The 14,179-nt window shown below is 55.7% G+C and overlaps 1 protein-coding gene across 2 annotated transcripts in view; it reads right to left on the bottom strand.

Annotated features, from left to right (window-relative positions):
* The window catches only part of ZMIZ1 (zinc finger MIZ-type containing 1), a gene marked incomplete at both ends in the record, with an annotated part of 100,343 nt that overhangs the window by 13,002 nt on the left and 73,162 nt on the right, over positions 1 to 14,179 (bottom strand). The window contains 5 exons of one of the 2 annotated variants that reach the window (XM_080695263.1): positions 514 to 696; positions 2,731 to 3,021; positions 3,951 to 4,149; positions 5,072 to 5,289; positions 6,240 to 6,354. In XM_080695263.1, coding sequence (XP_080551389.1) covers positions 514 to 696; positions 2,731 to 3,021; positions 3,951 to 4,149; positions 5,072 to 5,289; positions 6,240 to 6,354 — 1,006 coding nt within the window. The remainder of the gene's footprint in view (positions 1 to 513; positions 697 to 2,730; positions 3,022 to 3,950; positions 4,150 to 5,071; positions 5,290 to 6,239; positions 6,355 to 14,179) is intronic. The other variant, XM_080695264.1, reaches the window with a different exon arrangement.

Here is a 14,179-nt window from a genome sequence, read left to right as displayed (position 1 = left end):
CAGGGACACTATAGCAATAAGTAAATTCAGGGCGGGTTAAAAAAACTCAAGATCACATCTGTAGCTGGGCATGGTGGCTATAACTATAATCCTGGGAGGCTGAGGTAGGAGGATCACAAGTTCAAGGATAGCCTTGGCAACTTAGTGGGACCCTGTCTCAGGGCTAAAAAATAAAAAGCATTGGGGATATGACTGAGTGGTAGAGCTCCCAAGTACCCCCCCCAAAAAAAAAGTTGGCTTCCATCTGCATGTAGATAGAGTTTAGAATAAAATGTTAATATATTCAGGATATATAGTTTCTTTAAAGAAAAAAAAGCATCACTATCTTGGGTAAGCCATCAACAAGTAGGAAGACCATCATCCAGGGGCAGGAACCAAGAGAAGCCAGCCTGACTTCCTGCAAAGTAGCTCTGAGCACACGAGGAAACCCAAGAGCACCCCCAACCCTGCTAGTGACACTTGAGACTGAAGATGTGCGTGGTGAGGAGAAAGGGGCCCCCGGGTGGAACTCACCTTGTAATACTGCCCCATGTTGACTGTGGGGGGCGGGTACTGCCCGGTGCTGGGCTGGCTCGGCATCCTCTGTCCGGGGTAGTTGGGAGAAGTGAGTGGCCTTGGGGGGTTGGGGGTGGGGTACTGGCCTGGCTGGGTGGGGAACTGGCTGTTTGGTCCATATTGCTGGTTTCCATAGTTGGGCTGTGTGGGAGAGGAAGGACAGAGGAAGAAAGGTCGTCAGCGTCTCACCGCCTAGCTGCTCCCTCCTCTCCTTGCCCCCGCTGTCCTTCTTCCCACGAAATCTCCTTCCTGCCTTGGAAAGGGAGGCTGAACCAGAAGGTGCTCTGGGCCCATTCTTGCCTTGACATCTAGGGACATACATCCGCTCTGCCTGTCCAGCTCACGGGGCACCTCTCTACGAAGCCATTCTTCCTGAAGTGCATGCCCTGAAGCTTTCAGAGCTTCTCTGTCCTGTCATTTCAAAGGGTTCAGTACTAAAGCCCTCGGTGTCTCTCCCACTGCTTGCTTTTGGGCTGTGTCCCCCAGTGTGTACCCCAATGTGCAGGGAAACACAGGCCACAGGATGCATTTCCACATTGGTGACTCCCCTGCATTCTGAGGCTCACTCTGTGGCAGTGTCCATGAACCCCCGCTGAGCAGAAAGCACACCCAGTGTTCAGGTCAGAGCCATCATCGACCTGCCATTCATGCCAAGGCTAGGAGAACTGGCTGGTGCAGGGACAGCATAACCTTTTCCCGGAGAGGCAATTTAGAGAGAAGAAAGTGCTACCCTCCAAGTCAAGAAAACCAGGTGATGCTCAGGGCCACCTGCAGCCAGATGCGCAGGATATGACAACCTGTGGAGTGAGTGAAATTTTCCCTGTCTGTTGACATTCCCTAAATGTCTCAAGTCCTCTAGGCTGAGGGCTCCAGTGGTAACTGTGCCCCAGGTCCTGGTAAAGAGCAGGCTCTCGACCAACATTTGCTCATCAAATAAAGTGCATGGGGTACACACTGGACTGCTCACTGCTAAAGAACCTTCCATGACTCATGCTGCCAGGACCTGGTGGCTTCTCTGTGCAACAGAGAGCCCTCCTCGCTGCAGGTGTGGAAGTACCTGCCCTCCCTCCTGACCAGAGAAGGGTCTTGTGTGAGACCAGATGACCTGATCCCAGACTCGCCCTAAGGATAAATGTGCTGTGATGAGGTGAATGAAGGCAGCCCTCCCACCCAGGGTCAGGCCACAGCTGGGGAGCCAGACACCGGGGCCACTGCATGGTTGGCACTAGTGACCAAGAGCTCCACAGCCTCATCTGAGATTGCCACTGTGGTGCTGGCAGCTTTAAGGCTCCGCTCACAGATGTTTCCCCAATGTGGCCCATTTGGGAAGAGAGGGCTAAGAAGAAGACCCAGAAAATGTGGGGGTCCTGCATTGGGAGGAGCAAGGCCAACCAGGGCCTGGGAAGGCCCATGGTCCTTCTCTGACCCTCCCTGAGCTGGTGCCATCTAGGGAGAGGGTCAGGGATCGTGTGGGCCCCCTGAGTTTGGAGGAAGCCCTCCCCCAGTCTTGGATTTTTTTCCCTTTAGACTCAGGACAGCCCTACCAGGTGCCAGGCCACCATAGCTGTGCTAGGGGAGGTGATGAGAGAGAGCTGCACAGACATTCAAGGAACTTACATTCCTGGGGATCAGCACGCAGAGCAAGCCCAGGCTAGGCTCCTGAGAGAGCACTGAGTGGATGGAGATAAGCCTGCCGGAGGGGCTGCCTGTCTCCCGATCACTTCCCTGGCAGGTACGGCCTTATTTCAAGGTATTGCCTCTTGAAGGGAAGCTGGGGAAGCCTCAACAGGCAGAAACCTCTGTGGGTTGAGCTCCTTACCCAAGCAGCATCTGAACCAGGTCAGAACAGTAGAGTAAGGGTGCTACTGCTTGTCAAGGCGCACTTCCTGCACAGACCCTCACTGGGTCCCTTAGGAGGTGGGCTGGAGTGCCACTGCCCTTTGCAAATGAAGAAACTGTGGCACAGGGAGGTCGCACTACTTGCTTAGGGCCTTTAGTCAGGAAAGGGCAGTGCCAGGCCTCAATATCAGGAGCTCCAGCTCCCACAGCCCTGGCTTCTGGTCCTGGCTTTCTGGTGGTCCAACCACACCCTTTCCAAGGCTCTGGCAAGCCCCACATGTCCTCAAGCCCAGGCTTCCCACCTCCCTCCATGCCCCAACCTGCTGCCACACTCACCTCTCCGGGGTATGGCCTCTTTATGCTCTGAATAGGAAGGGACTGGGGCCGGGGGCCCGGGTAGGTCTGCTGGGGCATCCGCTGCCCATGAGTGCCAAAAGGGCTGATGCCGGGCGGCCGGGGCTGGTTCATACCCATGGGAGGGCCGCTCATCCCCGAGGGCGTCATGCCAGCCGCCATGCTTGCGGGGTTCATGCTGCCCCCCATGGAGGCAGGCCCCCGAGGCCCGGGCTGGTTCATGAATTGGCTGTTATACGCCTGGGTGGGACCCATCTGGAAAGAGGAACAGACCTTCAACGGGAGAAGAAGAAAAAAAAAGAATAAAATGCCACATGCATTGAAAGTGCAGGGAGGAGAGGGTGGGGGACTAAGGGGAGAGGGCGCTTTCCCATGTGGCTGCTGCTGGTAATCAGGCCTTAGGGGACAGGGTCCTCCTGGGCTCACTGCTGCCCTCTGCAGGCCGCACGGGAAAGGCACAGCTTGGGGGTGTTACAGGGTGGGCGGGGAGCAGTCACTCTGATGCGCAGGCAGCATTTCCAGGGAGGCAGGCAGGGGATAGGGAAGAGTGTGCAGGGTGGGGAGGGGCACTGGAGTGTGGAGGCTGATGGGGATGGAGGCTGAAGCCCCTTTCCTGGAAACCCTGATCCTTGACCAATGGAGACACACGCTCCATCCAGAGTCTGATTCACTTCCCATTTCTGCCCTCCTGCTCTGCGGCCCCTGCCTCCATGCCTCCTGCCCTGCAGCACTATGGGGGCACCTCTCCTTATGCCCCTGGGGCCCCTTCGCACTCCTGGCATGCACTGGCAGCAGATGTCCCAGCAGACCCACCCTGGCCTTGGCCCCATCTGTGGGTTCTGCCTAGGGCCCTGGTCTCAGAAACCATCTGGGGGACAGGCTGGTAACAAGGCTATTTTTAGACTCTGAGCCCACTCTTTAGTGAATAGGGGGCCCAGAGAGCAAATCAGAACCTCATTTCCCATACAAGACATGTATGAGCCACCAGCCCACACAGAACACACAAGCACCCAAATATCTGTCGCATACCCCCACACCCATGTCCTAACACGCACGCCTCTACGTGCTTCTGAGACAACCCAATGCACCCTGACACTACCAGCACCCCAGCACACATGGCCTCACAAGCGCCCACACCCTGACCCCGACCGACTGTCTGTCTGCCGGGGTGAGTCTCACCAGGATGGGCGGGGGACCCTTACCGGTCCATACTGGTTTATGTCCTTGTTCTGCGTTTCCTGCAAGGCGGCCACAGTGGCCGTGGCTGTGGCTGTGGCCGTGGCTGCAGCAGCTGCTACTGCGGCTGCAGCGGCAGCGGCGGCCGGCTGAGTGAAGTCAGCAGGCGGCCTGGTATGTGGAGGGATGCCCATGCCTGCGGGGGCGTTGGGACCTCCAGGGTAACTGCGGGAGAGAAGGAGGGGAGATTCAGATGCTGCCTGGACCTACAGATGAACTGTAACCAGCCTGGACTGGGAGGAGGGGCTGAGGCAATAGCTCGGCCCTCCTGGTGCCCAGATGCAGAGCCCAAACGGAACAAGAGGCTCTCGAAGTTGGCAGCTCTTTGTGCCCCAGGTGATGACCAAGTGCCGGGTTCCTGGAACCCTGGCTGGAGCAGCATGCTTGCTGCATGCTTTTGGCCGTCCACTTAGTCCATCTTCTGGAGGACACTGGGCCTCAGGGAGCCTAAGTAACTTGCCCAAGGTGCTCTAGAACTGTGGATGCAGTTTCAGGTGTGTCTGATACCTGTGTTTAACCACGAGACTGTACTGCTCTGCCAACCCCAGGCCAGAAACTTGGCAAGGCTGTGGTCAGTCCTGGGAGCTGGGGAGGGATGAGGCCCAGATGGGGATTTTGGATAAGGCAGTGTGGTAAAAGGTGGGCCCTCTGCTTGCCTGCATCCATGCTGCCTCACATCCCTGGAGCTCCTCCCTGCGGTGTTCTGCACCTTCCTCCCTCCCTTCCTCCTCAATTGGAGACTCCTATGCCTGTTTTCATCTTCCTTCACAGACCAGCAAGTGGCTTTTCCTAGGTGGTGTAACTAGCTTTGGGCAAGTGGAGCCAACTTATAGCTGCCCTTCAGCTTTCCCAATGCAGCTCTCTCAGTGCCTTCAAATTTATACAGACATAAGGCAGAGAGTGGTCACCTTGAGAAGGGAGAACGTAGCAGCCCTGCTATCCCTATGACCCAATGGGGTCAGAACATAGCCCAGTGTCTAATCTGCAGGTGAGCCCTGAGAACCAGGACAACCATCGACGAGACAAGTGGCCAGAAGAGAAGCCGCTGCCAAAGGCCACCTCTACCCCCGGGGCTGGCCCCACTCACCTGGCCCCAAAGCCCCCACTGCCGGGGTAGTTGGGCCGGCCATACATGCTCTGCTGGATGTAGGGCTGAGCAGGGCCAGCCTTGGTTGAGAACTGCTGCTGCTGCCCAGCAAACTGCGGGGAGTTGAGGCCGGGGTTGCTGGTGGTCATGCCCGACGCCATGGGGTTGCCGCCTGGATTCATAGGGTTGTTGGCATTGGCCATAGGGTTCCCGAGGACCTGTGATCAGAGAGTGACTGTCACCCAAGCTTGTACCCCAGGTGGAGTGGAAGAAAAAAGGGCAGAAATGGGGGAAAGCGGGGAGGGAGAGTAAAGGGAGAGAGGAAAACCGAGGGAAGAAATGGGTGGTGGTGCACGAGATGCTCCCAGAGTGTGAGGGATGACAAGGGGGTGGGTTGGGAGCAGGCAGAGGGGGAGGAGGACTTTAGCCTGTGGTAGGGTGAGCTGAGGGTATGGACAAGGTCCACTCAGCCAGCTCAAGTGGCCTCCAGGCCCTGGCAACTCCAGAGAAGGGGCCCCTGCCTGCAGTGGGGCCTGGATACCCAGAGGGCTGGGCACACAAAGGCTATGGGCTGCTGCCCTAGGGAGCTGAGGATCCTGGCCAAGAAGCTCTGCGTGGCTTCAGACCAGGTATAAGCACAATGGCTCCCTCAGGAGTGGCAAGCAGCCCTGAGATTTCCATATGGTCATGATCCAGCCTGGCAGAGGTGTGAGACCCTCTGTTAGAGTGGAGAAATGAAGGAGGAGAAGGAATGCGAGTGGACGCAGGCTTGACGAAGGGGACTTGGGAGATCAGTCCCAAGGTTAAGGCATGACCTTCTGCTGAAATCTGACTTGGGCCATCTAGGGTCAAAGACGACAGGTTTCAGAGTGCTCTGGCCAATACATACCGCATAGAAAGTTCGACTTTTTAGGGAAGACCCTTGTTGCCTGTCAAGATAAAAGCCAGTCTCCTAGGAAGGCTTTAGGATGGGGATAGTCTGCTGGGGCCCAGCTGGGGCCCTCCTGAGGCAGTGTAGAAATGCGCCTGCAGTTGGGTGTGCCCTGAAAGCAGGTCTCCTGTTTGCAGAGCCTGGTAGAGCAAGGAGGGCTGGCGTGGCAAGGTGACCAGGGGGTGAGGATGCTCCCACCTGGAAGGGGCTGTGGCTGGGGCCTGGGCAGGGTCTTACCTGGCTCTGGGATGTGTTGGTCACTCCCCAAACCGTGGTGACCACGGAGAGGGAGCCGGGAGGCTGGTTGGTGTTCTGCTGCCAAGGGACAGAGTCATAGGGGAACGACCCATCACTGCAGAGAGAGACAGGGGAGTTCCTCAGGGGCTGGAGGACAGGGCTTGGATGGGACCCTGTCCTTTACCCCACTATTTTGCTGCTGCACCCAGTCCATCCCAGGTGGCCCCAACTCAGTTAGCTCAGCACACTCCACCCAGGCCTGTCAGGGCACTGGTGCAGAATGTGACTGCACAGCACAGGCTGTGAAGAGTAAGCACCCTTCCCCATCACCATCGCGGGGGCCTTCCCTGTCTGTCATCTCACCTCAGCCAGAAGTCCACAGTCCATGCAAGGAAGGAAATGGTGCCACCTGAGACTCGACCCCAGCCCCCTTCTCAACCATGCCTGACTCCAAGCAGCCCTCTAGGAAGAGCTGGGGCTCCTACACCACTTCCCTAGGGACTGCCGGTCCCTCCTCAGTAAGGGCTGGAAAATCCTTCCTCTCCACGCCCCTCCCAGAGCAGGTCGGCCTGAGCCCAGGTGACCTGGCCCTTGGAACGCAGGCCTTCTTAAGTCACCCTTCCCCTCTGACCCCAACAGGTATAGAGCTGGCTGTGGCCCCAGTCCTCCCCCACCCATCTCCTGTGCACATCCTGCCGAGCTAATCCCCCTCAGATCAAGAACCTCAGCTCGATCTGAGTCCTTCAGTGGCTTCCAGTGTTGACAAGGCAAAGTCCAAACACACACTTGAGAATGATTTACTTTACGGGCTAATTCTATACTATCCTATGTGGCTCTGTCCTCATCCACCTCCTCTCTTCCATCCCCACCCCCAAGCAGGCCCACCAGTGCACATCTCCCCTGGCAGCCCTCACACACAGAAGCAAAGGCTTGACCCTCTCCCCCATGCCCTGCCAACTGCTGTAGTGGAGAAGGACAAGAAGGGTGCTGAAGATCCCAGGGAGGAGGGGGCAGGCTGGGTCACAACACGAAGACCTGCCAGTAGGGGTCCTGGGGGTACAGGGCTGAGGCTGCCCCGCCTCTAGAGCCTGCACTGGCTCTCTTGTACCACGCACCTCAGCGAGACCACGGGATCTCAGGCATGGCAGCCGGAGGAAGAACAGGAAAGTGAAGCACCTGCCTCTGTGGCCCCCGACACACCAGCACATCCCTAGGGGCAAGGCCAGTGGTGCCACATGTGCACCATGCTAGGGTTGGGTCTGGAGGAGGGCGGAGTGGCAGCAAAGACCTCATGCTTCAGTCTGGCTTGGGCCTTCCATGGAGTCAGCGGAAGGCGAGGCTCTCACCTGGCCCTGTACGAGGCTGTCTAGCCCCGGAGGCCGGGGCAGTCATGGGGGTACATAACGTTCACTGAGTATGTGAGTGGGGTGCAAGGAGCTAGTGGCCGGTGAGCGTCTCAGGAGGGAGGCAGAGCAGGCAGGTAGAGGGAGCCAGGGTGGCCAGTCTTGTGCCTGTGCTGGACAGGAACCTGTGCCGATGCTGGCCAAGTTGTATGGGCTCCTTTGTTGTGATGAGCCTGCAGGACAGGCCTGTGTCACCACCCCTGCACCCCTCTTGCCCCACTGAGGCGGCCTGTGGTCTTCTAGGGCCCCCTGTGTTTGCCAGCTGCGGGCTTCTTTCCAGTCTCTGCTCAGAAGGACCCACCCTGCCCTCCAGGTACAAAAGAACAATCCCTTCCAACTCCTTTTTCCTTCTCCTTGGCTTTTAAATACTTTTCTCAGCACTTTACTGCTGTCATAATTATGGATTTATTTGTTGTCCATCTGACACTAGCCAGAAATGCCACGAGAGCAGGGACTTGCTAGCTTCAGCCTCTGCCTTAGTTCCTGGAAGTCAGCCAGGCCCAGTGGGTCTGCAGGCAGAGCGAATTAAAGGGTTAATGGCAGATGCAGGGCTGTGGCAGTCCCTGAGAGGGAGCCCCTGAGCTCTAGCAAGATAGCCTTCTGCACCCACAGTCAAACCTCCCCTGTCTAGCCCAGAGACTGAGTTCCAAGGGCTCTGTCCTCCCCTTCTGTGGGGTCCTGGAGCAACCCCACCTCACTCTGTTCCACGCCCTGATGCTTGAGCAGGAAACTGCTGCTTCCAGATGCAGATACTGGACCTGCTCCTCATTAGCTCAGGGCCTTGCTCTTAAGTTTCTGTGCTTAGTCTCCTCACAGTGAAATGGACATGAGAACGATACCTCACTCCACCCCACCCCCTCAGTGTTTTCCAGGAGTGGTGGGGCATGCTTGTAACCCCAGCATTCGGGAGGCTGAGACCTGGAGGATCGCGGTTCGCAGACAGCCTCAGCTACTTAGTGAGGCTCTCAGCAACTTAGTGAGACCCTGTTTCCAAATAAAAATATAACAATAGGTCTAGGGGTGTAGCCTGGAGGTAGAAAGCCCCTTGGTTCCATCCCCAGTACTACCAAAAAAAAAAAAAAAAAAAAAAAAAAAAAAGCAGAAGAGATCCCTGGACATTTGCTGTCCCACAGGGCTCGCATCTTGGGTGTGCTAGATAAACACAGGCCTCCCAGCAACCTAACAAATACCAAGCCTGGGTTTGCCCTCTGCCCAGAACTCCTGCCCTGCAAGTTCCCATCAATTCTCCAGGCTAGATGGAGATTTTCATCCTTCTAGAACATGCCAGGCCAGGTTCAGGCAGTAATCCCCTGGGGGGGCCCAGCCGGGGAAGTTATAGCCTCACCACCTAGCTGGGGAGGCCCCACCCTGCAGGGACACTGCTTCAGGCTCACAAACAAACTCCCAACTGCCCTGCAGCTCCGTGGGTGGGCCCTATGGGCGGAAACCAGCTCCTTCCTGTTTCGCCCACTCTACCCCAAACTCAGTGAGAAGCAAAGTCACCCAATGTTCCCAAAGTGGGCGCCCACCTTCATGGTAGGCAGGGTCACCACGCCAGAGCAAAGATGCACATGCAGTGTGCACACCGTGGGCAGGGGACATGTGTGCACACAGAGCCCTGCTGGCATGTTGCACACACCAGGAAGCGGCAGGCGCACACAGGGAGGGTGGCTGGGGTCTCTTGGGCCGACAGATGCACCTGCTGCAGAAGCAGAAGTGGCAGCCGGGCGGTGCAGCTGTGACTCATCTCATGCTGGGGAGGTGGCTTCTGCTGTCACCCGCCACGAGGGCTCTCGCCTCCACAGGCCCACCATGGCACTCAGCCTGCTGACATGATGCCTCTGCCGGCCCGGTCCCTATGCCCAGGAGGGCTGGCTGGGGTGGGAGGGAAGCCGGTAACAAAGAGAGAATCTAGTAGGTCCCCAGGGTTTTCTGAGACCCCTTCTCCTCTGCTGACAAGCAGTGTTTAATCTGTAGGTGTGCTCATGCCCGGGCAGGGGTGCTGGGCATTTCAGGGGTACCCTTCACACCCACTTTCCTCCTCTACCTGTACCTGGCTGCAGAGGGAGATTAGAGCCCTAGGATCTGAGAACCCACTTGTAGTGAGTGCGCTCTGCCCTGAACCCCTGATCCAGCAAGGGTCTGGTCCCACACCACAGACTGCCTGCAGTCATGGGCCTTTCCAGGCACCGTAGCCCCAGCCATCTTCATCCATCCACAGAGGTACCAGGGCCAGAAGCCTCCCAGAATCTGCATGGTTTCTGCCTGCTGAAGGCCTCCTAACCCAGGGCAGCTGTGTCCCCATCTCTGCGAGTTGGGGATGTGCCGCATCACCCTGAACACACCTGCCATCCTCTCCAGGTTCCTCGCCTGCCTCCTGCGGGAAAGCCCAAGAAGCTGGCTTGAGTTCCACTGGCTGATCTCGCTCCAAGGCCTGGAAGATCTCTGCTTTTACCCCCTGACCCCAGGGCAACTGCCTTAAGTCCTAGGACTCCCCGTGCCTGGCACGATGTCCTCACATACCTGGGGAAGCTCAGGAAGCCTCTGCTAAAGAATAAGTGCCAGAGAGAATGAGTGCCACTGAGAATGAATAACACATTTATTAAGCCAGTTGCCAACCTCTGAGTGTACCTGTGACACAAGCATGGGGCCCCGGGGGGAAAGACCCCGCTCTCCAGGGAAAGGAACAGAGAGGGAAGTGGCATATCCCTCCCCCAGGCTCAGGTCTTCATTTGTGAAACGGGATGAGCTCAGCCCCTCCTGAAGAAGGCAATTATGAGGATCAAGTCCCACAGCCAAACATGTATGAGGCTCAGGACACTACCCCAGCGTCCACCCAACCCAGTCTGGAAGGGGCTGGTCCTGTGGCCGTCAGGGGTGGGGGCGGAGGATGGGTCCCCTGGCCCTGCTTACTCTGCAGGGAAGTTGGGGACTAGTTTAAGGAATGCTCAGTGCACCCTTGTCACCCTAAAGCTGAGGTCATGATTGTTATGATTTACTGAATGGCTTCTAGACTCAGGGAATTCTGTGAAGGGACTTTCATCTGAGAGCTCACTCAACCCTGTTAAGGTGGCAACGGATGGCATCTCCCAGGAGCTGAGGCGTCAGGGACAGTGGGGCAGTCACGGGCAAGGCTGGAGGTCATCTGGCCACACCCCATACACTGTTTGAGGGGACTCAGGGGCCCTGTACAGAGGTGGCAGTAACCAAGGGAACAAGTATTGCGAAGGTGAGCTAAGAAGGGGGACATCTTCCGGAGGTCCTTGGGGTGGGGGTCACTCAGCGTGAAGACATAAAGGGAATGCAGAGTTGGGCCTCGAAGGCCAGCTACAGAGAAGATACCTTCACCTGGACTGCGACTGCTGGCAGGGGCTCTAGGTATCAGTACTCTTGAGGCTAATGTGGAAGGGGCAGAGGGAAGCCTTGCAGGAGAGAGATCACTTATGTGGGCTGTGGAGTTGGCCTCTCATCTGCCAGTGGGAGCAGCCACGTTCTTTAGATAAAATGTGAGAATGAAGCCGGGCGTGGTGGTGCACGCTTGTAATCCCCTCGCTTTAGAGGCAGAGACAGGAGGATCGTGCAGGTTCGAAGCCAGATGCTCTGGCTTAAGAGACCCTGTTTTCAAATAAAAAAAGTATAAAAATAGGAAAATAGGTAGAAGGGTTTCCAGGAACCCTAGTACCACCATCAAAAAAACAAAAAACAAAACAAAACAAAAACACCAAAAACAACAACAACAACAAAAAAAACGTGAGAATGCGGGTTAAGCCCAGCATGGTGCCTGGCAGACACTCCCTGCTCCACTGTAATTCTCCAGCCCCGCAATGGTATGGGTACCCATATTTATTTAATGACACATTGAAGGTGCTTAGAAATTTTGCAAATATGCTACTAATGGGAGAGCCCGTCATTATCTTTGCCTGTCAACTAGAAAGAATGTTTTCCAAGCCTCTGAGGCTTTCCTTGGTGTTTTGCCTTCCCTTCTCTAGCTAGTGAACTCCTACCTATACTTCAAAGTCCAAGCCTGCATACTCCCTCTTATGATCTTCCTAAGCAGAACCAAGGGCACTTCCCTCTGTTCCCTTCCCTGTGTTCAGCACTTTTTGCATATATTTTACAGAGGGTTCTTCACACTGCAATTACCATAGTTTACAGGTCTGTATAGCAGCAACATGGGCACTGATGAAGGTCTGCTGAATGTGAGAAAATGAGCTGGTCTGGGATAAGGAAGTGATGGTTTCTAGCTGCTGGGTACCCCCTGTGGCAGCATCTACACAGACATTCATGGCAGGGGGAGGGGATGCTAGGTTATTTCTTCCTGTGCACTTGTAGCAGCCGCTTTATTTGGGAGAAATAACCAATTCTCATTAAGGGTATTGTCAGACCCTAATTAATTTCCCTGATCCAGCTATATTGGTCCCGGCTCCGTGCAAGGCGGTAGTGTTGCTGCTAATGAAACGCCGAGCCAGCAAGCAGCGGACGCTCCTGGTCTCTTTAATTTAAGGGAACCATTAAGAGCGTTCTCCATCATCGCAATTACTAGGGACTGCTTCCTTCCCTCCCCGCAGGGAGACTTGGAGGGGAGCCTGCTGCCACTAACTGCCTGAGAGGGTGGTGATGTTTTTCAGTAGGAACGGAAAGGCTCCTTGCGTCTCTGCAATCTGGAAATGTTGGAGCTGGGATTTGTGGGTCTTTCAATTCTCCTTTCTCCCCCACCCCTATTATTTTCCGGAGGTAAGAAGGGCCCACTAAACCGAGCTCTGGTGCAGCTTTGCAAAGAAGAGCTACAAATGACAGCTGCACAGATGGGGCAACACGACCAAGGCAGGGGATGAGGTTGGCTTTGATGGACCCCTCTTGTCGGCTGACCACGAATGAGCTCATCAGGGCTGGACAGCACCAGGCTAAGGCTCAGAAGAGTAATGAGTAGTCCCTGGGCTCCGGGTATGCCATGGTTGGCGACAGCACGGACATCAGGCCCCTTCTGTTATTACCCTTCTACTGATGAGGAAGCCGAGGCACAGGGAGGCCAAGTAACTGCCCCAAATCACCCTGCTAGAATAACAGAGCTGAAACTTGAGGCCTGGCAGCCTGGTTCCAGGGCCCATGCCCTGGCCTGCTACACCCAGGGGACCTCTCCTCTAGGTGCCACAAATCCCACACCTGGAAGATGAAGAGTGGCCCTTTGATCTTGGAGTCCTTCCCAGCTGGCTTTGATTGTAATCAAATTAACGGCATAAACAAGATTTATTAGGCTCTTAATTACCTTTGCAATACTGATTTTCATACAGACAATGTGCTAATCACAAATGACATTCTTAACCACTCATTAAAAATCTGGAAGAGGAGGGCAGAAAGAGTTGTTGGCATCAAATACAGGTCATCGTGGGGACATGAAAGGTGTCTTGCTGCAGGCCAGTGGCCGGACCTCACCAGGCCTCTCCCCGCCTCCCTTCTCTTGGTGACATTCTAGACACCTTGTGTGAATCTTCTCTAAGAAGAGAAGATACTCCGTTTATGGTCGGAGTGAGGACGGAACAGGAGGAGTTTAGAGAGGCCCACAACTGTGGTTAACTCGTGCTCCTCGGCATGGCCACACTCAGAAGCTGCCACCAGGCCATGGCAACACGCATCTTTCCTACCGCTTCACTCACAGTGCCAGGCACCATCGTGTCTCCATGGGAACTTCAGAGCTCAGAGATGCCTGGGCCTCGGCAGGAGGCACGGCCCTGGGAGGAGAGCTCAGGCCCCACTCGTGGTCTCAGGCTATGGTAGCACACCTGTGGATATGCTGGGAACAGCTGAGCTACATGAATATTGCAATCGCTAGGGACCCTGGAGACCTGGGGGTGTAGGTGGGGCTCAAGCGCCCCACTCCCCAGCCCCTCCCCTCTGCTTGTCCTCAGAGCCTCAGACAAGGACCTGAGTCTGCAAACAGCACCTCTGAGCACTGCATCCCTCAGTACTGAGCTCTCCCCTGGCCCAGTGTCTCCGGGCCTGACACTGGGGCAAAAGGAGCAGTGACTCCAAGTGCTTCAACAGCGAGGCTGAGTGCAATAAATCTGAAGCTTCCTCACTGAAAGCTCTTGATTTTTTCATTTCTTTCCCTTCACGTTTGGGAAATTACATCAGGGACTTCAAAAGTGATGGCTCTGCTGGGGTTCCCTGCAAATATCTCCCTTGGGGGCATCATGAAGGTCACAAAGAGAGACCAGCCAACTCCTAATCACCAGACTGTAATGCATCCTTAGAACAGCCCTGGGCTTAAAGAAGGGACGGTGCTGGCCCTTGTTCAACTGATGACACATCTCCTTCTGGTCTCAACTGCCCTACTATATGATGAGAAATAGGGTGGACTGTGGACGGGAAGAGTGGATAACCCCTTCTAGCAGGACAACCAAGGTGACAACCAGATACCACTGACTTCAAGTCACCAGGCAGGTAAATAGCAGAGCACGGTCCCCGCTCAATGCCCTGCTCTGCCCCTTTTTGACTGTGTTCTTGGGCAAATCATTTTCCCACTTTGAGCCCAATTTC

Source organism: Muscardinus avellanarius (assembly GCF_963383645.1).
Source record: "Muscardinus avellanarius genome assembly, chromosome: 4".
Lineage (NCBI taxonomy): Eukaryota > Metazoa > Chordata > Mammalia > Rodentia > Gliridae > Muscardinus > Muscardinus avellanarius.
Note: the sequence above shows the minus strand (reverse complement) of the source record. Positions and strands in the feature narration are given on the sequence as shown.